This window comes from Ceratotherium simum, chromosome 7 (assembly GCF_057802395.1).
Source record: "Ceratotherium simum simum isolate JZ-2026a chromosome 7, ASM5780239v1, whole genome shotgun sequence".
In the NCBI taxonomy this organism is placed as follows: Eukaryota; Metazoa; Chordata; class Mammalia; order Perissodactyla; family Rhinocerotidae; genus Ceratotherium; species Ceratotherium simum.
Genome location: NC_141906.1, coordinates 12,579,666 through 12,604,240, shown reverse-complemented (window position 1 = coordinate 12,604,240; position 24,575 = coordinate 12,579,666). Strand labels below are relative to the sequence as shown.

The following is a 24,575-nucleotide window of genomic DNA, read 5'->3' as shown; positions in this document are numbered from 1 at the left end:
TATTTCCTTCCAGCTTTTTCCCTATCAGTGTTTGTCTGTATATGAATAAAATATATATAATTTCAGAGACACAGTTGGGGTCATGCTATATATTCTGTTTTATATCATGACTTTTGTACTTAACATAATGTTATGTTTCCCATGTCATTACTTTCATTGAAAATGTGATTTTTATGGCTTTATAGCATCATAGGAATGTGCCCTAATTTCATTATTTCCCTACTGTTGGGTACCTAGATTGCTTTCAATATTTTGCCATTATAAATTGTGTTCTGATGAACATTCTTGAAAAAAAACTTTGCCTACATCTCTGAGTATTTCCTTGGGATAAATTTTCTAAAGTAGAATTATTGAATACAAGGACCATAAACTTCTTTAAAGCACTTGTATAATTTGGGCAGTATATTTTATTAGGGTTATTGACAAAATAGATCACATCCAGAAGAAAAAGAAAAAAATGGGGAAAGAGTAGCAATATTGCAATAATAATATTGGCTAACATATCGGATGTATATAATGTGACAGGGAAGGTGCTTAAGAGCTTTGCATGCATTAGCTCACTTAATCTGTGAATTAATCCTATAAGGGATGCATAGGTAAGGAAAGCAAGGTTCAGAGAAGTTAACTTGCCCAATACCAGTTAGCTGGTGGCATAGCTGAATTTAAATCCAATAATGTATAATTCCGGAGAGTACACTTAATGCTATGCTACAACATGTCATGTAAAAAATAAAGGGGGAAAAATGAGTGTTTTCAATCTGGAGAAGAGAAAACTTGAATGGTACAAGGGCCACAGGACAGGGAGAAGAGGAATCAGGTTACAGAATGAGATGGCAGAATGCAGATCAATGGAGAGAAATGCTCACAATGACCAAGTACAGCTTAATATCAGAAAGGCCATGCTAAAAATGAAAGTCTATCAAAAATGGAAGGACTATCTCTAGGTGGGCCTAACTAATCACGGGAATCCTTTAGAAGCAGAGTTTTCTCCTTCTGACGGCAGAAGGACAATTCAGAAAGAACTGAAGCACAAAGGGGATCTGAGGCATTACTGCTGGATTTGAAGATGGGGGGCCATGCGTGAGGACTGGAGAACAGCATCTAACTGCTGAGAGCAACCTCGGGCCGACCACCAGCAAGCAAAGGGGACCTCAGTCCTATAACCACGAGGAACTGAAATCTACCAACAAGCTGAATGAGCTTAGAAGCAGATTCTTCCCTACAGTCTCCAGATAAGAATCCAGCCCAGCTGACATCTTGATTTTGGCTTTGTAAAATCCTAAGCAGAAAACCTACCCAGATTTCTGACCAATAGGACTCTGAGCTAATAAAAAGATGCTGTTTTAAGCCACTAAGTTTGTGGTAATTTGTTATGCAGCAAGAGAAAACTAATACAATGGGTAAATGCACAAACAAACTGTAGTACAACCACATAATGGAATACTGCTCATTAATAAAAAAGGTACAGCCTACTGATATATGTAACAATATGGATGAATCTCAAAAACACTGAGCTGAACAAAAGAAGCCAGACACAAAAAAGTAATATGAAACTCCAGGAAAAAAAAATCTAATTTATAGTGATAGAAAGGCTGGGGTTGGGTGGGTGGGTTGACTGGTCCCATCCTCTTCCGGTCTGACTGTTCTGCCTCCACCTGTACCCTCAGCCCAGCACTGGAGCTGGGGAGACCCACTCAGAAAACACATCACTGCACATTCACTTCTTTCTCTGCCACTCCAACAAGACTGAGGGCCCCGTTAGCCCCTAATACAGGTAAACATTCTATCAAAAGCATAATTTGAAACCTTAACACACATTCCAAAGAGGAGTAACCAAATTTTCAAAAAGCGATTATGCTACGTAGATTTCTCTGGTCAAGCTCCTTTTAACAATATGTCCCATTTATAGAGAGGCCATACTGGGAGGGTTGAGTAGTCACAATAATTTAACACTATTTTTTGAAGTATTTTAAATAAGTAGCAGGCAGCATCCTGAGGAAATCAGGAATTTGGCCCTGCCTTAAAGCAAAACAGAGGTCAAATATGTTTGAATGAATTACTTGTTCTAGTAGCTCCAATGTGAAGCTGTCAACATAAGCTGCCACCCCTGCCATGTGCAGCAGGAAGGCTGCATGGCCCGGGGAGGAGAGCTTGAGACAATCAGACTGTTGAGCTACTGCACCAGTCCAGGGGAGAGCAGGTTTAACTTCTGGTTCTATCACCTATTTGTTCTGTGAACTTGGCCAAGATATTAAGACTGCCTAAGCCTCAATTTCCTCAGCTGCATGGCGGGAGTTACAGCAATACCTCATAGGACTATCGTGAGGATTGAATTCAATTACCTATATTTAGTACCTTGGACAGAGTAGACACTTACATGCTAGTTCACTTGCCCCTTTGTCCACTGGAGATCCGATGGCCCAGAGAAACAAAAGGCCAAGTGGAAAATTGTTGAGAGGTGGGGAAGCAATCTTTTTGCCCCAGACCTCTGTTATCTTTCATTAAAAAAAAAAAAAAATCAGAAGAGTAAAACAACTCTTCCAAAATTTTCTAAATGTAATTCTCTCTAAATGTGTCAGCCGTGATAATATTATGAGCAAACCAAACATTTTTATATTCATCAACTAGCAGTCATTTTAGACCTCTAAAGGGCACTTGAAAAGCACTGTATATATTTCCATATTAATCAAAATGTTGGTCCTATCCTAAAAAATGTTTTTTTTCCCTTTTATAGTTTCAAAATTTCCATCAGTAATAATATAAGCCAACACTTCTGGCGGTGTATGTGCTGAGTACAATGCTACGAGTCTTTATTCTTAATGCACACAAAACCTCAGTCTCAGTATTGACATCACCTGGAACATATTTTTAAATTTGACCATTCTTTCTAACAGAGTCTACCAACTTATAGCAGCTAAAAATCAACTTAACTTTCCCATCTGATATGTACTAATGTCTTCAGTTGTATTTATTATTAAACTAAAACCTACCATTTATTCCCTAATAACCTTCTCAGAGTGCTGAGTCAATGGTTTAGTGACCCTGCTGGGGGGACTGGCAGGGAAATGCAACACACTTCTGACCATTCTAAGTGCTCTGTCAACTATGAACATTCATGCAAACATGAACTACTGTTGTGACTGTGTCAATGACAACCAGCAGGTGGCCATCCCACATATACCAGGTATACATATATGTATGGGGGCACATGCTGGGGAGACTGGACTCAGGAAACATCGAGTGACATGGACAGTACATCAGAAATTCAAAGATAAACAAGGTTCACTTGAGGGCTTCATTCAGCTGAACTGTAAAAGGCAGCCAAACGTTTGCTTAATAAAGAGGAAGGACAGAGGGGATCAGGAATGGCAGCAGTAGTGGTGAAGAGCATTGGGCACACATGTGAAATGGGCAATTCACCAGCACCTAAAATTCCCCCGCACAAAACAGAACGAACCATCTACCACCACCCCACCCCTTCCCACGCCCAAACTTGTTTTCCTTCTGACCCTCCTCTTTCTCTCGGTTGCTGCCGTCACCATTCTTGCACTTATCTCGGAATCATCGGAGTCCTCCTCTCTCCCCCGAAGGCCAGCCAGTCACCAAGTTCTGTAATTCTGCCTCCCTGGTTCTGCTCTCTTGTTGCCCCTCTTCTCCAACCCCATTGTCACGGTGCTATTTCAGGTCCTCAGAACATCTGTGCTGGACAATTGCTTCTAACTGTTTCCTCTCTCTGCCATTTCCCTTTCCCTCCAATTCATTGTGTGCCCGAGGTAACCTTTCTAAATCTCAGCTCTGACTAGCAACTGCCCTGCCCAAAGCCTGCTAATGGCTCCTCTGTGCCTATAGAACAGACCATGAATCTTTTAACCAGACATTTAAGTCCATCTATGAACAGGCTACAGCTCACCTTTGTAGCCTTATATCCCACTATGTCTTCCCCCACAAGAACCCAGTGTTCCAACCAAGCAGACCACTCACTAATGATCTCTGGTGATACCAAGGCCATTTCCCTCTCTGTCCTGTCTATACTAGTCCCTCTTTTCCTGTCCTGGCCTCCCAGCTCCTTCTGTCAAAATACTGCCTATCCTTCACACTCAGTGGAAATCTACCTGCTCTATGAAGTCTTCCCTAATCCCCCAGCTAGAAGAAATGTCACCATCCTCAGAATTTCCATAGCACCACATCTATAGTTCTCAGGATAATGGGCATTTTCTTCCATGACAGTTGTTTATGTGCATGCCCTACGCTTTCTGCCAGCCTAGAGATTTTTTACTTCCTACCCACCACTCTACCACTAGCACCAGGTCCACAGCACAGCAGAGGAATGTGCTTTTTTCTTAGGGCCTCAGTCTCCATGTCTACAATATGAACATAACTCAGTCTAACTCACAGGAATATCAAGAGGGTTAAATAAAATAATATATGCATATTATCAGCACACAGTAGGTAGTTACCAAATCCAAAACCCCATTCTTCCCTTTCACACAGCAGAGTACTTGTTCAACAAGCAAAACCCTGCATGATTTACAGTTTGCAAAGAAATGTTATTATATTTTTTCATTGAAGGAGGGAGAGAGGGATGGAGGGAACAAATGGGCAAAGAATCACTAAATATGTAGGAGACATGAGTAGCCCAGTCTGACTGGTATGAACAACTCGTGCCAGGGATGGAGAGTTAGATTATGAAAGAGCTGGAATGTTTGGTTTGATAGCTTCAGGGAGTTTTCAACTCAAAAGTGGGGCAGTGTTTCAAGTCTACCTGTCTGCATGATGGATGAGGGACTAAGGACCAGGAGATGACTAAGAGGCTGCTGTAGTGGTCCAGGGAAGAGGCACAAACACCTCGCTGTGGCTGGTGGCAGCCACAAGGGAGCAGACAGGAATGGTTGGATTTCCAAGGCATGTGACACCACTGACAGGGTTGGTGAGTGCTCACAGACTAAACGACTGGAGTGCTCTCATCAAGCTGGGTCGTGGAGGACTCCAAGTCTGGGTAATTAGGAGAACAGAACACCGAGAGAACCAAAGGATAGCTGGGAGGTAGGGAGGGCAGAGGGGGAGCAGCACACGCAGGAAGAACATAGTTTACTCTTCCAGTTTGAGGTGGAACAGGCAGAAATGAGGCATTAGTGCTTGATGGTCCTGAGGGACTGAGAAACCATTTTAGAAACAAAGAAAAATGTCCATTTGTACATGAGGGCCTACAAGGATTCACTGAATAACAGGCATGTAGGACAAAGTGTCCCACACACTGAACCCCATGAGCTCTCTGCCTACCCACCAGACATTATCTGCCTGGGAAGAGATTGCTTCTTCTCGGCTGCCTTTCCTTCCTTACACTCACGAGGCAGAGTACTGCAAAAGGAGTCCCAAATTGTTTTATTTGCAAAGAGAAATTCACCGAGTTGGTGCCTTCTCCAAATAAAGAGCTGGCTTACATGGAGAGGATAAGGTACATTTACAGCCTAAAATCTAGTCTGGCATTAGAGACCAAAATTTATGAGCTAGGTGACCTTGGGTTAGTCACTTAAATTCTCTCTGGGTCTCAGATGTTTTATCTCTTAAGTGTGATAACAGTATCTCACGTGCCAGAAAGGACCAGAAGATTTCAGGAGGTCTCTCAGTTCTAAGATCTACGATTCAGCGCTTAATCTAAATCCTGCAGCTCAGACTCCAATCTCTCTGAACCCCTGGACTGTGACTCACTGCAGAAGCCTACATGACACGGAGATGCTAAGAAACCTGGCAAAAGCACAGGTTCAGAGCAGGGGCAAAAATTCCAACTGTCGGGTCCCAGTCACCAGAAGATACAGCTAGAATATTAAAGCTGGCCCAGGGACGAAAGATAATTAATCTTCAAGGCAATAAAAATATTTAATTCATTCATCTGAGAGAAATGACAAGAGAGAAGATAGACATTTGCTTTTTCCCTCTCTGTTCTGACAAGGTTGCTCTGGAGGGATTGTAGAACGTTTAATGAACATTTAATATCAGAGCCTGAGATGCAAACAAGTCAATGAGAGGCCTGGGCAGCGAGCAGTGGAAGCTGACACTGTGAAGGCTGCAACCAAGGTGGACATTTCCAGAGCAGAGCTTTGGGAAGAGAAACTTATTTGCAGTCATTCAGGTGACAACAGCAGTGAGAAGATGGGGAAAAATATGAGGGAAATTGCAGGGTGAAATCATAGGATTTGATAATTGAATGGATACATATGAAAGGAAGGAACAGGCACACTGAAGCTGCCTGAACTTCCTAACCAGCATCGGAACTGGGGAGTCACCAGAGCAGACAAGAGGACAGCCATGGAGAATGATGGAAAGGGGAATCTCCATGTCCTGTAGAAGGTCTTAAGGGAGAAGACAACAGCCATCAGCAGTGAACACTACAATCCCCCCTTCACTTCAGTCTAACAGGCCTTGAAGGCATGACCACAAAGCACCTGAGCAGTCAGCCCACATCTGCTCTGTGCCCAGAACAGAGGGGTGGGTGTCTAGGGCCAGGGGAGGACGTTCTGGGAAGTGTTGAGGGGCTGGGAGAGTAGCAAAGCAGAGGGAGGAGGAGAAAACGTCAGAAGCCCACTGCATTAGACTCTATACTGGTTTTGTGTCTCATATATTTTCTTCCTTAAAGAGGGCTAACGAGGACTCCAAGAAACAGAAAAGCATTTCCAAGGCTGGAAATGGGAGCATGGGCCATGGCCTGAACCAGTGGAGCAGAGGGGGAGCCCTCAAGGAGAAGAGCCAGGTTCTCCAAGCTGCCCTTGGCAACAGCTCGCATGAATGGTTAAGGACTAAGGACCACTCCTAAGTGTCCATGACCAAAGAGGCTGTGGCCAGGGGTGGACAAGTTCAGGAAAGACTATGCAGAGGGTCTCTGCCATGCAGACTGAGCCCTGCCCAGGCATTCCACTGTGACTGCAGCCCTGCCTTTTGCTTCCCTTTATGTAACCCTGCAAGAAAGACAGGCAACTCTTGATAAACTTCAAATTACAATCTCTCTCTAGCTTCTCTCTGTCTATACCAACCGCTTCTATGAACTGTTCAGATGATGTTTGCTTTGGTGACAAGTCCTAGTATGACCCCTAAATGCGAATATATGGAAATTTCTATGAACGTGTCAGCCTCTGGGTGAAAACCTGCCAAAGTATCAAGAAGTATTTCTTCTTTCCTTCCCTCCCTTCCTGCTTTCCTTCCTTTCTTTCAGCAAATACTAACTAGAGGCAAGGCCTACTAATTTGCAAACGACTATAACCTTTCAAGACTAGGGAAATTATTTAGAGGCATTTAAAACCACCTGCTATGGCCTAAAATAAGAGAAAATAAAGGAACCTCTGCTTTGAGGAAGACTGGATCTGCTCTGGCAACTTGACTCCCAGGGCCACCAAAGCCTGGTTTTCACAGCCGGAATGTCTGACAACTAACAGGCTTGTTCTTCTGTTCACCCCACATAGCTCAAGCTACAGACTACTTGACATTTGAATTATCAACTGACTTCCAAAACATGTTGGCCTTGAAGGTGGCTTTGAAAGATCCTGTGTAAAAGGTTCATTTGATTAGCAAACTTTGGTACATGTATCAGAAAATGGGTATGCATTTCTGCATTTCAATTGTAACATCAATACTTGGTCCAAAGACAGAATTCCTCAGATTGAATTGAGACCATCCAAAAGATCCAGGAAAAATTACTAGGGAGACTGCTTTATTCCCACCCTCTGATTTCTCCTCAAAAGGGAAAGAGATACTGTCCAGAATTAAAATGGTCTAACAAAAGTTGTTTTTGCTTTAAAGCAAATTTCAGTAATTTAAGTGTACTTTATTAAAAACAATTTTCAGTCAAAATAAGCCCAATTTTCTCACAGAATAAGATGAAAGTACAATGGCCTGGATTCTTGCCACACTCAGCTGTTCTGACTCTGAGAATTTGAGCCCTCACTCTGAGGCAAGACCCATTCCTACCAAGAATTCTTGGAGAGGCACCAGCCCTACTGCAAAACCAGTCCTGGCCTGATCTGGCTTGGCCTGAGGAAGGAAAGGGATACAACTGTCTAGCAGGGATCCAAGTGACCTAGGAATCCAACATCAGCAGGACCCAGGTTCTCTCCCTAGTAGTTAATTTACAGGTAGAGACCACTGGGCATCTCTGAATTCATATGACAGGAGTCAGAAAGACGATGACAGGAGTGAAATCCAGAAGGAGGAAGTGGAGGTTCTCAGAGCCCCATTAGAAACGGGGACAAGTGCCTCACTGGGCACATGTGGTTATAACAGCACTGGGCCGGCCCGTGCTCCAGCCCCTTTGTCTCCATGCCTTCACGTGCCCATCTATAAAATAAGGAGCTTGGATAAACAGCAGATCCTTAGGTCCCAGTCAGCTCTGACATGCTGAGATAGATTCTAGCCCCAGATGACTGGAGAAGTCTCCAGCCTCCACGAGGCAGTCCTGAGACCAGCAATGGGCAGGCCACCAGCATCTTCCCCCCATTTCTTCCTGTCTTGACACAATTAATAGCACAAAGCCTAGCTCAAAAGCCACTGCCTTCAACAAGTTTCCTGACTCTTCTGGCATCATCACTCACTCTTCCCTCTAGGAGCCCCTGATTTGTCTCAGTGCTTAGCACTGAGATAACGGACGCAATATAATCGGGGAGGGGGGTGGGGGGGGTCCTGGGTGGGGGGTACGTAGGGAGAAAGGAACGGAAACCAGAGAGAGGCAAATGGAAACATTCCCAGGCCTCTCCTCATCGCTGTGCAGAACTCTCAAACCCAGTCCCAGCCCCCTGACAGACCCAGCTCTGGAAAGCCAAAAGCCTTGCTCCATGATTTGGAATACCAATGGCTAACGAAGATTACATCTGAACCAATCTTTGGCTTTTTTACTGAGAAAAAGCCATTCCTGAGCTGTCAGGTATAAAACCTTTGCGGTCTGTAGAGAAACAGAAGGCAAAATGGCCACAGGAACAATCACCTGCAAAGGAAAGGGTGGGTGGGGGGCTGCAGCGCAGAGCTGGGGGGCGGGGTGCTCGGCGGCTCAGGCCCTGGGAGACAGTGCCATGCCGTGGCCACCTGCCGTCGCTGCGCCGCCTTCCGCAGCCGCTGCAGGTACAGGAGGCCTGTTTCCTGACCCAGTTTTCTCCCAATCTCGATTTAGCTGTTCGCTAGTGATGCTCCTGGCATGCCAATCAGATACTGCAGCCTGCAGTGCAGTTTGCTACAACAAACTCACAGTTCCTAGTAAATTCAGTGGAAAAGTACTGTGTCAAGCAGCCTAATTAAACTGACGTAATTTCCACAGCCATACACTTTTATCAAATAAGAAAAAAAACACTCAAGGAAAAAAAAAAGAAGGAAATCATGTCTTTTGGATAGTATGAAATTGACTGTGGTTGCAATGCACCTGAAGAATGATTCTATTCAGCGTCCTTGGAGCCAAGCTGTCCAAGACTTGGGCCTTGGGTGTGACCTTGGACTGTGCTGGAAAGAGCACTAGACTACAAATCTGGGGGCCCCTCTACCCCTCACTCACTCTGTGACCTTGGACAACTATTTCCAGTCTCTTGGGAAAAGGTGGACTATCAAACTAGACTGTCACTAAAACAGCCTATAAGTCTCTCATTCTCCAGACTATCAAACTGTCAAACTTATGGAAAAAAATCACACTTTCATGCGGCTAGTGAAACAAGAACTGAACTAGGAGTCGTTGCTTCGGGTCCCAGTTCTGCTACTAGCTAATTGTGACCTTGGGCAAACCACACGACTCCTAAGACTTCAAGTCCTCATCTACAAAATGAGGATGATGAACTGGATGAACTCTAAGGTCCCTTCTGAAGCTAATGCTCTATTCTGTTCCATAAAAGATTACACTGGTCAGCACTACCACAGAGAGGACAGATCCGAATGTCACCAGCCTAGAGCATTTCAGGCTGCCCACACTGGGCCCACACTGGCATTAGTTACATGTTCTTTCCCACTGTGTTTAAAGATTTTCTATTCTAAAAATGCAAAAGGGATACTTGCCGCTTTCTCCTTTAGAGGTAACTCAGCAAATAAAGTCAGCTTTATCTCACTGTTCCCCAGGCACCACTCCTGGAAGAGGATGGCACTATCCATGCAAAGGGGGAGTGAAGGTTATCCAGAGGGACACCTGAGTCACATCTCTTGGTTGACCTCAGGAGTCACTCAGGTTTCCAAATGCAAATAGAAAGAATGCCCTGGACATTGATCTGAAAGATGATAAAGGTAGGGTTAGCCAAAGGAGAAGGACCCTGCAGGGAGAACATGGTATGGGAAGGGGGATGAGTAAACAGAGCCAACCAGGAATCAAACATCAGGTTTCTCTTCTGACAGCAAAAAGGAATTGCATGTAGGAGAAGGCAAGGCAGACACATGTGAGGGTGAGACAAAATGGCATTCATTCTCTAACTGCATGGACAGCTGATCAGCTAGTAGCCCTAGAAATGCCACCTCCCTTATATTCTGAATCCATTTACTTCTCTCCCTTATTGCTGCTATAACCTTAGTTCAAGTTCTCATCAGCTCAGGCCTCAATCACTGCCACAGTCTTCTGACTCACCACTTATCTCTGTCTCTCTCTCTCCAATCCATCCTTCACCCTGCCATCATAGTGATCTTTCTTTTTTTTTTTTTAATTTTTATTTATTTATTTTTCCCCCAACGCTCCAGTAGATAGTTGTATGTCATAGCTGCACATCCTTCTAGTTGCTGTATGTGGGACGCGGCCTCAGCATGGCCGGAGAAGCGGTGCGTCGGTGCACGCCCGGGATCCGAACCCGGGACGCCAGTAGCGGAGCGTGCGCACTCAACCGCTAAGCCACGGGGCTGGCCCTATAGTGATCTTTCTAAAACGCTATTCTAAACAAGTCAGGAAGATCTTTCTATGACCCCTCATCAACTTCATAACAAACTAAGAGCCTTGCACAGTCTGGTTCCAGATTACCTCTCCTGCCTCATCCCTCACTGTCCCTACAATCTCTGATCCAGTCAGGCCAAAGCGCTTGCAGTTCCCTACACATGAAGCTTTGGGTCTTCCTATAAAGAGGTCTTTCTGCCTAGCACTCTGCCCTCCCCATGACTCCCCCAGCCACCACCACCACTCACTCACTCTGAGCCAACCTCAACTCATCCCTTAGGGCTCAGTTTAGACATGATCTCTTCCAAGAAAACTTCTCTGCCCACCCAAACCTAGATCACATGTCTCTCCTCCTATGCTCTCACAAACATCTTTGTTTATGCCTTCAAACCATTACCATACTGAATTGTAGAGGGCTCCTGATTCTTAATGGTCTCCTCAACCATGTTTTACCATCTTGGAAGTCCCAGTGCCTACATACGGTGCTTGACATCAGCATTCAGAAAAGGGCTGAGGAGTGAATAAATGAATGAATAAATAAATCCAGGAAACTGAGCCTACCTGATAGGAGGGGAGCCTTAGTCTTTCAAAGAACCAAGACTGACAGGAAGAACCATGAGAAATATCGGACAGATTAGGAGAAAAAAGACAAGGGACAAAGCAGGGTCTAAGGTTTAGACCAAGGGTAAACTTGACAGCAGGAAAAATAAGGGTAGAGATCACTGGGAGCTAAGGAAGATGGAAGGAGTTCCACAAGTCAGCATGGGAAGCCCCAGAAGAATCTTGGGGTCTGAGAGGAATAAACTTCTTCCTGCTGGAATCTATGGAATTCTCTCAAGACTAAAAAGATATAGAAGCAGTAGAGAAAGTAATAAATAGTTTAGCTTGGAATCACAGAAAAAACCTAGGGCTAAAGCCCGAACAAGCCTAGGCAGATCAAAGAGAAGATACTGGAAGGAGGAGCCAGGAGGTACACAATGGAAAGAGAACAGGGTTGGGAGTTAGGCGGCTCCTCCACTTACTAGCTCTGTGACCTTGGGCAAGCCAAGCCTTTTTTTCTCTAAGAATCTTAGCTTCTTCATTGGCAAAACGAAAACATAATACCCATTTCATAGACTGTTTAAAGAAACATAAGAGATACAGTATACTTTGTAAAGGAAAGGAACAATGTATTCCAATATACAATAGATTCATGTATACAATAGATGTATTGGCATCTATGATTATGAATGTTGATCAGAAGCTGTGTCTCTTCTGTCTCAAGGCATCTAGTGCTTATAAATTGCTCCCAATTCCTTGTGAAGGTGAGGAAGCCATATTGATAAATGAATGTACTTCAAAATACATGGAGCCCAATATGTTACCATTTCCAGTGGGAGACGCTGCTGGAAAGGGCAGTGCTTAATCCAAAGGAATGGCACTAATAATGATGAAATTCTAAGCTAGATCAGGGCCCAGTGGGGATGGCACAGAATAATGGGTTATTTGTGTGAGTAACTGTCACAGTATGGATGTCTTATTGATGATACGGCTGAGGTATCATTATACTATTAGACTCGTATAGAGGACAAGCCAGAACCACATCTGGAAGGAGTGTTACCGGAATGGTGATCATCCTAGGTGTGTCTCTCAGACTGGATAAAGGAAATGTGTATCAAGAGGAACAGAAGCCAGGTTCTCCAGTCTTGGACACAAAAATGTCGGGATGTCTAAGAAGGAGTTCCTGCGAAATAAGTTTTCAGATTGGACCCTCCACATAGGCAAGAGGCTGCAGCTAGAAAACAGAGGACCAGGCCAGACGTTGGGGTAGTTGTGCCCAACCTCCGGGGCAAGGGACCAAGTGTCCTAGCCCGAGTGAGCTGGTTGCTTCAGCCTCTCCTCCTCTCTGCCTGGTTCCCTACCGCTCCCTCGCTGTGGTGCAGACTAGTCTTCAGAACAGTGCCAGTCTGCCTCAGCCGTGCTCAGGGGATGCGGAGGAAGGTCTGTGTCCAAACTTGGGCCACGGTATAAAAGGAGGCCTACAGCTCCCTCAAGACCCAAAAGGGAAGGTGAGATCAGAGGGCAGAAGTGGGACCGTTTGCCACCTACAAACACTTAGAAAATTTCCTTCCAGGGCTAAATTTTATAAGTTCTAGGTTTGTTTTAATAATGAGCTAACTGGTGGGAATTTGTCTTACTGCTCGGCGGCCTCATAATACTTTGTGAATCATATACCATTCATTCATTCATTCCACTTTTACTGAACACCTACTATATGCCCAGCATAGGCAAAGGAGAAAGAGAAAAAGTCTGAAATGACGCATGCCCTCAGATGTCCAATGTAGATGGAGAGGAAAGATGTACACATGAAGCCACTTAAAAAAAAAAAAGACAAAATAAAAAATCCGGCTGTGAATCAGTACTAAATGGGCTAACACAAAACATGAGTGTAGAAGGGAGAGGAGGGAGGCCAGGAGGGCCCTGTGGAGGAGATTCCACGGAGCAGGTAGAACCTAAGCTGGACCTTAAAGCAGCAGCAATATTTGGATAAAAGCTGAGGAAAGAAAATAGTACTTCAAGACTACAGCAGCATTGATTCATTCATTCAATAAACATTTATTGAACACCTACTCTGTGCCAGACACTGTGAACCTGAGATGAAGAAGACACAACCACAACAAACACTTGGAGAGCTTAACATGTGGCAGGTACTGTTTTAAGGACTTAATCTGAATTAACTCATTTAATCCTCCTCAAAAATCCTATATAGTAAGTCATTGTTATTATCCTTATTTTACAGATGAGGAAAATGAGGTGCAGAGAAGTTGAGTAACTTGCCCAAGGGGCAGAGCCAGGATTCAGACCTAGGATGTCTGGCTCTGGGCAGTTTTCTTTCTTTCTTTCATTTTAACAGTTTTATTGAGGTATAATTGACACATACATATTTAACATGTACAATCTGATAAGTTTTGACATATGTATAAACCCAGAAAAACCCAGACCACCATCAAGATAGCGAAGGTCTCCATCATCCAGAAGCTTCCTTGTACAGCTCTGGGAGGTTTCAACGATGACTCACTGACAGAACTGGGCAGTCAGGTGGAGACGGAGCAGGGCACCAGTGTGGGGTTTCAATAACGACAGTTTAGTTTGGGATATGATGAGTTAGAGCTTAGATTCAGCAAAGAGCCAAACACAGGGAACCGGAGAGGGGCCTGGCCACTGGAGGTGGGGATGCCGATTTCAGAATCCTCAAGGAAAGGTGGAAAGTAAGATTCCACCTGTGAAAAAAGAGGAGCAGGGGCTAAGAACTGAATCTGGGGAGACAAACAGTACAGAGGACAGGAGGGTAGTGAAGGAGGCAGAGAAGATGTGAGAAGACAATGAGAGACGCACAGTCCATGAAAACCAAGGGAGAACAAAGTTTCTAGAAAGTCAGATGCCACAGAAAAGTCAAGGTCAATGAAGACACTACATACAGCATTTTAGAACTAGGAAAAAAACTCAGAAATAATCTCGTCTAATTTCTATCTGAAAAGATAAAGAGAATCTGAATCAGGTTTGTAGTCTAGTTAACAACAGGTATTGTACCAATGTCAATTTCTAGTTTTTGTTTTTTTTCACATACCATTTTTATTTTTATTTTGTTTTATTTATTCATTCATTCATTCATTTATTTTATGAGGAAGATCAGCCCTGAGCTAACATCCATGCCAATCCTCCTCTTTTTGCTGAGGAAGACTGGCCCTGAGCTAACATCCGTGCTGATCTTCCTCTACTTTATGTGGGACGCCGCCACAGCATGGCCTGACAAGCGATGCGTCGGTGCACGCCCGGGATCCGAACCCAGGCCGCCAGCAGCGGAGCGCGCGCACTTCACCGCTACGCCACAGGGCCGGCCCTCAATTTCTAGTTTTGATACTATATTATGACCACATAAGATCCTACCATTGGCGGAAGCTGGGGGAAGGGCACATAGATTCTCCATACTATTTTTACAACTTCCTGTGAGTCTATAATTATTTTAAAAAAAAGTTTATAAAAAGGAACTAAATGAACATCAAACGTATGCCAGGTATTGTACTGGACACTCTTAATAAATGATTATTTTAACCCTCAAATAATCCTATTAAGTGTTACTATCCCCATTTTATAGCCGACAAACATGAGATGCACAATAAAGGACTTGCCCAAAGTCACCACCTAGTTAATGAAGGAGCCAAAACGTTATCTTCTTCTACTGCCATGTGCACGAATTCCTTCGCAAGCATCCCTGACATCGGCCTCTTGGCTCCTGCAGGAACAAGTCCCAGCCTTTATGCTTTACATCTACATGACATTAGAATAAGCTTCCTAATCCCACCTTATCCCCAGTTTTCTCATCAGTAAAGTGGATCAACAACTCCTGTCCCAATTAATTCACAAAGTGTTGTGAGATTCCAATGAGATAAAGAACTTGAAAGGTCCCTGCAAAGTGTCAAGTCTGTGCACCTCTGAGGCACTGACATTCTGAAATTAACTGTGAATAAGGTCAGCCCTGGCAAAACAGACAGAAGGAAGGAAAAAACACCTGCACTAGCATCTCTTGCTTGCCTGTCTTTTTGAGTCATATATGACCCTGGGGATGCACCAGCTACCAGCAGCATCTGGCCAAGGGCAGGCAGTCCTCTCTGCACAAGCCTGTATCAGCAACCTCGACTCAATCACCACCCGCTCTCCACCAAACCCACTCTCCCCCAGCCCCACACACATATGGTGTCCTTCCTATGCAGATGTCCTGTGCCCCCAGAAACTTCAGCTCTTTGTAGATGAGCACTCTGCTATAAGGCTATTGGAAATATACCCCTTGGCCCATGGCCCCCAGCCCTTGTTCAAAGCTGTCTTGTTGAAGGCAGGCTGTCCTCAGTACACCCAGAGCTTCAGAAATGAGAGCTCCAGATTCCGGTAGAGCTGACCTCTACCAGTCATACGTCATAGTGTCCTTGGTGCCGGAATTACCCAGAGATGAAGCAAAGACACACGCTGCTGGATTAAAACAACAGAAACCTCTGTCTAAGGGTAGCTGGGCATGGTACTGAGTTCTGCTTGTAGAAACGCTTCTCTGGATAAAATGGCCTGTCATTCCAGGAAGGAGGCCTCGCTGCACTATCAGGTCATCAGTCATGCGTAGGAACAAACGGGGCTAGAAGTGCCAGTGCGGCCTGCCTCCCCTGGCTTGATCACTGCAGTGCCAGTGATTCCACCAAGAGCCCTCAAAGGAGATCCAGAGCTGGGGGGTGGACAGGCCCTGCAGCCCAGCTCTACCTCAGCCCTTCTCTCCAGTGCCAGTGATACAGCCCTAAGCTGAGCCCATGTTATGTGGACCACGGCATCGCCTTCTAGCTGGTCTTCCTGCCTGCTCCAAGCCATCCTCCAAAGGCAGCCAGGGAGAGCTCTGACCACATCACTTCTGTTTAAAAGTCATTCACAATTCTCACTGACTGCAAAGCCAAATGAGGCCCAAATCCCATGGCCTCGCATCAAAGACCTTCTCAAAGCGGCCCCAGTCAACCTTTATAACGTCACTTCAATTATTCCCGTTCCTGTTCTTTAGGCTCCAGCCAAAATGAACTACTTCTGATCCCTGAATTCAGCCTGTAATTCCTGCCTCTTGAGTTTGTTTATGCTGTGTGCTCCATCTGGAATACTTCCTTCTTATCCAAGTCCTACCTGATTTTCAAGCCATCTCAAATCTCACCTCCTCCATGAAGCTTCCCTGATTATTCTAGGTCACCTTATTTTAGCTACCCATTATCATTACCTGGGAGCTCTTATAAAATACTAATGTCCAGGCATCACCCAGAGATTCTGATTTAATCAGTATGGAGTAGGACCTAGGCAGTTGATATATTTTTTTAAAGTTTCCAAGGCATTTCTAATGTGCAACCAGATTTAAAAACCATTGTCCTAATTAGGGTGGTGTCCCTTTACTGAGCTCCCACAGCACGTTATCCAAATATCTTTTATGACACAATTTCTACCTTCTTTTATAGATTTTATTTTTAAAAGATTTTATTGAGTGTCTATTTGGTGTCAGGCACTATTCTAGGTACTAGAATAGAGCAGTGATCAAAACAGAGCCCCTGCTCTCACGGAGCTTACACTCGGATAGGGAGACACATACTAAACAAGTAATATAAGGTCGGGGGACGAGTGCTGTTAGAAGTGGGGTGAGGGGATGGAGAATCAAAGGAGAGGTCCTGCTTTAGAGGGTGGTTAGGAACAGCCTTATTAACACACACATCTTATCTCCCTTCAAGACAGCGCACTGCCTGACAACAAAGCCTGAGTCTAATTCACCTTTGTGTCTCTCACAGCTTTTTGCATAGTGTTTGGCACATGACAGGTGCTCAATAAATAAGTGTTTGTTGTATGAATGAATGAGGGAGCGAGTGAACGGATCAATGTGCCTTATCTATGGCTACATCCCCCATAGTGCCCAGGGAAGTACTTGAAATACACTAGACGCTCAACAGATGTTGGTTGAGTGGGTGTACTTGACTGTATTTTGGGACAAGTTATTGTGATGGCTCATGTTCCTGGGAATATAGGTCATCACAAGATCACAGAATATCAAGCCAATTCTGAGATCATTGAGACCAATCTCCTCATTTTCAAGTTAAAACTGATATCCAGAGAGGTGATTACCTAACTGGCCCAAGATCACAGAAGAAATCAAGACAGCTGACCTGAACCCTCAGCTCTTCTGACCCCTGGTCCAGTGCCCATTCCATCAAACTGAATCACTTTTCACATTAGCATCAGAAAATTATTCTGAGGGCTTTTAACTCAGCCCAAGAAGTATCTCAGATTAGCATCAGCAGAACTAAAGAAAACCTCCATTTTCTTTGGTTTCAGAATAGTCTTTCCTGATGGCTAAAATGCAGTACATTTAACAGACAACCTCACCCTGGCTACACCTCACTGCCCCACTCCACCACCCTCATTAAGGCAGGCAGACAGGACCTCCCAGGCAGGTGAAGGGTTGGTGACTTTCCAGCTGTACATGCAACTCTGAACCTTGCCCCTTTTCCGTCAATGAACTTAGCCACAGTTCCAATGGAACATGGAAAATACAACCCCAGGCTAAATGGGAAAGCCTATGCAAAGAAGCCAGTAGCTGGAAAAATCGAGAGGAGTGGAAGGCTCTTGACCTCACCTGAGCGGGTGAGTGAGACCAGCAGGTGCTGGGATTGTAGGTGGAGTGATGGGGTTTGCTCCAAGGACGTGGCTGGCCAGCTGGCCTCGGTGTGGGCAAACAAGCTCTGGCCTGAAGAGAAGCAAGTAAAACATTTTCTCTTTTCATGTTTCTTAAAATCCTGTGGAATCACAGAATCCATCTGGATGCAATGAAGACCAATTGTCTAGAATAATGTTCCAAACAAAATACCCCTCTTCAAGAGAGCCAAACATTATACAGTCAGCATGGGCATCCTTGGCCTTCTAGTAAACAGAACGCTCTATCACCTGGCCTTTCTGCAGCTCTACAGTCAAGGGATGGTCAAAATGAGGACCCTAAGGCATTTGGAGATCCCAAAGGGTTTCCTCAATCATAAAGAATAATCTGACCCAGTGTAACTTTTAGTGTCAAGTATATTATATTATATTGATTTGATATTTCTTTGAAATTGGCAATTTTGTATTGGGCATTGACGAAAGAGGAGAGCTGATTAACTAGAGAGATTTCCAGCTTTACCTAATCAAAAGAATCACCTGAGGGCAGTGGGCCCCACCAAATTAAAATCACCAGGGTCAAGACCTAGAACTCTGTATTTGTTAGCAAGCACACCAGGTGATTCTTATGAATTGGTCAGCGTGGGAAACACAAAGGTGGAAAATCATAGTATCCACATCATAGGATTATTATCAGAATTAAGTGGAACTATACACAGCTCTTGGCACATTGCCAGGCACACGGTAAGTGCTCACTAAGTGTCAGCTGTTATTTAATTATTAATAAGACATTCCAGAGCCTGGTCAGATAATAGTTACTAAATGGACACCCACAATTAAAAGAGCAGAGAGCACAAGTATCCTGGAGTGGAAGAACTACCATTACTTACCTCTTTTTTCTTATTAACTTCATCCCTGTTATCCCCCTAGCACAATGGTTCTCAAATGTGGTCCCTGCACCAGCAGCATCAATGCTCCCTGGGAAATTATTTAGAAATGAAAATTCTCAGGTCCCACCCCAGACCTACTGAATAAGTACATCATTAGAGGTGGGGCCCAGAAACCTGTTTTAACAAGCTTTCCAGGTAATTCGGAGGCAGGCTATATAACTTGAGAACCATCGCCGTGACATCTTGCTACTCAAAGTATGGTCCCTGGGTCAGCAGTATGACATATTAGAAACACAGAGCCTCAGGCCCTATCCCAGACCTACTAATTCAGATTCTGCATTGTAATGAGGTCCCCAGGTGACTCACATGCACAGTACTGTTTCAGCAGCACTGTCCTAGACCACAGGAACTTCACAGATGCACGAGATAAAAGGGAAGTAAATGTGCTGCTGTTCTGACTGTTGTTAGATGGCATTTATAAGTATTGACTAGGCACTGTCTTTACATAGGTTACCTTGTTCATCCTCACTAAGTCTAGTGGTAGGTATCTGTATTCCTGTTTTATAGATTAGAAAATCAGTAAAGTAGCTTGCTGAAGGTCATTCAGCTAAGAAGTGGTGGAGCTGGTCATCTCTGTGTGACAGTCTGTGTTCCTGTCTCCACCCCATGGTGCCTGGCGTGGTCGACAGTACAGATAAGCAAACGCCACCTGCCTGCTTGTACAAATGGAGCAACTTCAAAAAAGAAAGAGCAAGCCAACTTATGAATGAGCAAGCCTCCAAAAGTACATGTTTCTAAGTCAGATATTTGGAACTAGTGATGGAACTACTCTTGGAAACTATTTACATCATGGCTTCTACAAGAAAATACATTGAGTTACAGCACCAGACGGTAGCAGCTCCCTGCAGGGTCAATAAATCTGGGCTCCAGAAACTTGTTAGGACTTCCTTCATATCAGCATAAGAGAAAGCACCTCCAATGCAACTCCCTCCCCAGATGTTATGGCTTGGGGAGCCATTCATTCCCTCACTCAAAGATTTACTGAGTGCCTCCTATAGAAAGAGTGCGAGGTGCCATTGGTGATAAAAGATGAGAATGATCCACGCCTCAAGGAACGCACAGCCCAGTGAGGGAAATAAAGCAGGAACACACACACACACACACCCTAAAATCCAAGGTGGAAAGTGGTGAATGGCAAAGAGAAATGCTAATGGAAGTTCAGAGAAGGGAGAGGTCACTTAGAACCCGGGATCAGGGAAGACTTCCCAAGAAGGCGCCATCTAAAGCTGAGTCTGGAAGGAGGGGCAGGACATGGATCAGGCAAAATGGGCATCCTTGGCAAAGGGAAAGGTGTGAGCAAAGGCCCGGAGGCTAGAAGAGAAGGCCAGGTGGGAGAGCTGCACTGACCCCTGGGTTGAAGCCAAAGGCTCATTTAACTTGCATATGGGAGATGAAACTAGACAGGCAGGCCTGTGCCTAAGCAAGGGAGATTCTAAATGCCAGGCTGAGAGGTCAGAACTTTATATACATAGACACCGCTTCACATTCTTGTCATACTCCATAATAAGTTGTGGAACTCCAAATCCTTTTTGAAAGAGGCTAGGGTAAAAACAAACATTTCTGAATTGGTATTGTAATTATTTTCAAGTCTGCTTCCTCCATTAGACTCAATTCAAATGACTTTGAGCATTAGAGGCTCAAAAGACACTGAATGTGTGAACAAAGGAATGAATAAATGAATCCACTAATGAGCAGCTGAGGGGTTCTGGGCAGGAGAGGTGGTTCAATTTTGCAGCATGGCATGGAAACAAAGGGGGTGAGGGGAGGGATGGTGATGGAGAGACTGGCAGCAGAGCTAATGGTTAGGACGCCATTGTGATTGGACAGTTCAGAGGCCACCACCTAGATTAAAGACAACGGGAAGGAGGAGCAAGGGACAGAAGAGAGACGTACAGCTACAGGACCTAGCAAGTGACTGGCAATGTGGCAAAGAGGAGGGAGACCTCAAAGGCTTACTGACGTTTGGAACCTGGGTGGCTAGGAGAGGGACAATGCCATTGGAAAAACGGGAAGTCAGACAGAAGAGCAAGGTGCTTCATTTAATCCTCACAACCCTGGGGCTATTATCGCCACTACCTCTCTGACTTCATCCTCTCTTATTTGCGCCCATGCTCACTCTGCTTGAGCCGCAGTAGCTTCCTTGCTGTTTCTCAAATGTGCCAGGCCTTTGCACTGGGACACTCTTCACCAGGCATCTGCACGGCCAAGTCTCTCAGCAACTCCACCTCTTTGCTCACATGTCACCACCTCAATGAGGTCTATTAAAACTGCAGGCCACACTTATCCCAGCTCCCCTCCAGAATCCCCAAAGTCCCTTACCCTGATCTCCCTTTTTTCTTTTTATTGTACTTATTACCTTCAAACATATAATTTTCTTACTTATTATGTCTACAGTTTAACACCTGTCTTCCTTCAATAAAATGTAAATTCCACGAGGACAAGGATTTCTATTTCCCAAATGCCTTGAACAGTGGCTAGCACATAACAAGTGCTCAATAAATAATTGTTCCATGAATTATCCCCATTTTATAGATGAGGAAACTGAGGCTCAGAGAGGTAATGTGACTTTCCCTAAATAACAGCTGCCAGTCAGTAGCAGGAGCCTGAATTCAAACACAAATCTGTCCAACTCCAACATCCACTCTGCCAGGCTGAGTCTTGCTTTCGACAGGCCAACCTTGAGGGGACAGCAGCCCATCATGGAGGCAATGATGAGCAGGCAGGGAGAAATGTGAGATTAGAGCCAACAGCAGCCATGCCCACAAGACAGCGAAGTTGGCCTGGCCAGGGGCAAGTCCACGCGTGCAGGTCCTAACCCGCCTACGGCCTGAGAGACACTCACTCTGACCAGAGCATCACCAACAGGACCAACGGTTTCACTTTCCAAGCGCAAGTTTGCGGAATCAGGCCAGCTTCGCCAGCACAGCAGCTCCTAATTTTTCCAGCTGTCTCAACTGTCAAATTACAAACTATCTTTGGGGGATGTATTTAACGAAGGGACGTGTTCTCTTTCCCTTTTTACCACCATCTAGTGGATCTGCAATTGGTTTCACTGCCACTCTGATCCCCCCGCATCATCCATACAACACGGGCTCATTTTACAGCACAGTACATTAGCGCGCCGAAGCTGCTCAAAATAAACGGGGTTGGCAAAGTATAATTATTTCCAGCAAAAGAGTTGGTTCTGCATTTTGACAGTCATCTGATATATTATTGCATTCAATGCTAAACTGTGAAACTGCAAAATTAAAAGAAAGCATTTTCTTTAAGTTTCAAAAGTACTCATTACTAAATTATAAAGCAGGTCATTTATGATGAATCAGTCCAAAAACAGAAGGATAACAGTGAAAGACTGCAGGAAGCTTGACTTCTTCGTATAACCTCTAACAGCCACATCCAAGGCCATTGTGAAAATTAAAAGAGATAGCAAACCTCACCCAGTGCCTGGGTCATAAGAGGTCCTCAATAAATGTCAATTTTCTTCCTTAATTATTATAGTTCTTTTCCCAACAGCAGAATTTACAAACTATTTCAATTTGTTCCTTTGGTCATTCCAGCATCCCCAAAGAGCTCTCAGTCTACTAGGGAAAGGCAGGTACACGGGGAACCGCTCACGGCGGGAGGGTGCTAAGAAAGAGGGGGACATGAGGTGCTGCGGGAGCAGAGAAAGAGCCCTTCCCCAGACCCCAACGGGAGCAGGACCTGAGCGGAGCTGGAAAGAGGAAGAGAGGTCAGCAGAGTGTGGGGAAAGGTGAGGAGGGCAGGAAGCCTGGAAGCAAGAGTGAGCACACGATCTGGGGAAACTGCAATTAGAACCCCCAGAACGACCAAGGCAGGGTAAACAGATGGTATTTAGACCTGCACTGGCCCCTCTTTTTGTGTTAAAGTGACAAAATGCACTGACTCCTCAGCACAACGGGAAGTGGCTGAGCCTGTCTCCTGTAGCCCACCTCCCCAGTCCAATTTCCCAGTAAGGCCATCTCTGGCCCCAGCCACCCAGCCTCCCGGGCTTGCCCTCAAAGATGAGACAGATCTCTCTTGAAAAGAGGACTTGACGAAATCTAAGCTCCCGAGTGTCAACGTCAGAACAAGCTGAATCAGCTGCACTTCAGGAAACAGAGTGTCCTTGGGAGACAGGGCATATCACTTACAGAAAACTGCTCCTGTTCACGAAGGACAAACTGTGAAACGTTTAACGTTGGCCTTCAATTATTAAAGGAGCCCAAATGAGCTCTGGCAGTAAGATGGATCACACACGCTCACAGAGAGGGCTCTGCAGGCCCGCCTAAACTGTGCTGGGCCATTCGTCAAGGCACCGGCAGACAGGGCGAGACGGAGGGCTCTCTCAGAGCTCACAGGGGCAGAGCTTCTGGAGAACTCTAGGAAGAGATGGTCATGCCCAGAGCAGGGAAGAGAAAGTAGAACCTGATTCTTTGTGGAAAACATGGATTTCTTCTAGGTATAACAGCCCATGCTGGCAAAGATCTCATTAACAGCTTTTGGCTCCTTGGTTGGCATTTTCACACTGGCCAGTTTTTGGCTTCCTGCGTGGTACTCAGGCAGTTACCCACTTGTCTGCCCTGGGGTATTTTTCAGTTTCTGGGACAAGAAGCACGCTGCAGCCAAGCTCTGGAGTACACTCGGCTTCAGCACTGCTCTCCTGTCAGTAGCTGTGTGACTTTTAGCCTCAGTTTCCCCATCTATAAGTGTAGGTTCACGGGGCTGTTGTGAAGACTAAACACCACACACGTTATTAAATAACCTGGCACATGCACACAGGAGGGGTTCTTGCATCCTGCTCCCTACTCCCTTTACTCCTTTTCTTTGTGTCCCTAAAAAATTAGAATGTTTTCCTGTCTGGGCACTGGGTCCCCCTCTTTCGATTTCAGATCAAAACAGTCATCCCTAAGGATAGAACTACCATACGATCCAGCTATTCCACTTCTGGGTGTTTATCCAAAGAACGTGAAAACACCAATGTGTAAAGATACATGCACCCCTGTGTTCATTGCAGCGTTATTCACAATAGCCAAGACTTGGAAGCAACCTAAGTGCCCATCAAGGGATGAATGGATAAAGAAGATGTGGTATATATACACAATGGAATACTACTCAGCCACAAGAAACGATGAAATCCAGCCATTTGTGACAACATGGATGGACACTGAGGGTATTATTCGAAGTGAAATAAGTCAGAGGGTGGAGGTCAAATACCGTATGATCTCACTCATTAAGAAGTAGATAATAACAACAACAAACAAACACAGAGACAGAGACTGGATTGGTGGTTACCAGAGGGGAAGTGGGGGGAGGAGGGCAAAAGGGATAATTAGGCACGTGTGTGTGATGGATTGTAATTAGTATTTGGGTGGTGAACATGAGAACATGATGTAATCCATGCGGAAATAGAAGTCTAATGATGTACACCTGAAATTTATACAATGTTATAACCCAATGTTACCGTAATAAACAACAAAAAAAAACCAACAGTCATCCTTTGGAGCCTCTGCCTGGTTTGACACTAACCTCCACCTGGGGGTTCCCTAACAGGAAGACATGTGGGT

At 44.9% G+C, this 24,575-nt stretch overlaps 1 protein-coding gene across 4 annotated transcripts in view; it reads right to left on the bottom strand.

Annotated features, from left to right (window-relative positions):
* Window positions 1-24,575, bottom strand: part of SERGEF (secretion regulating guanine nucleotide exchange factor) — a 207,262-nt gene that overhangs the window by 97,959 nt on the left and 84,728 nt on the right. For 2 of the 4 annotated variants that reach the window (XM_087433135.1, XM_087433133.1), the window contains one exon: window positions 18,048-18,158. The exons of the other annotated variants lie outside the window; for them this stretch is intronic. In XM_087433135.1, coding sequence (XP_087289261.1) covers window positions 18,048-18,158 — 111 coding nt within the window. The remainder of the gene's footprint in view (window positions 1-18,047; window positions 18,159-24,575) is intronic. 4 annotated transcript variants of the gene reach the window in all.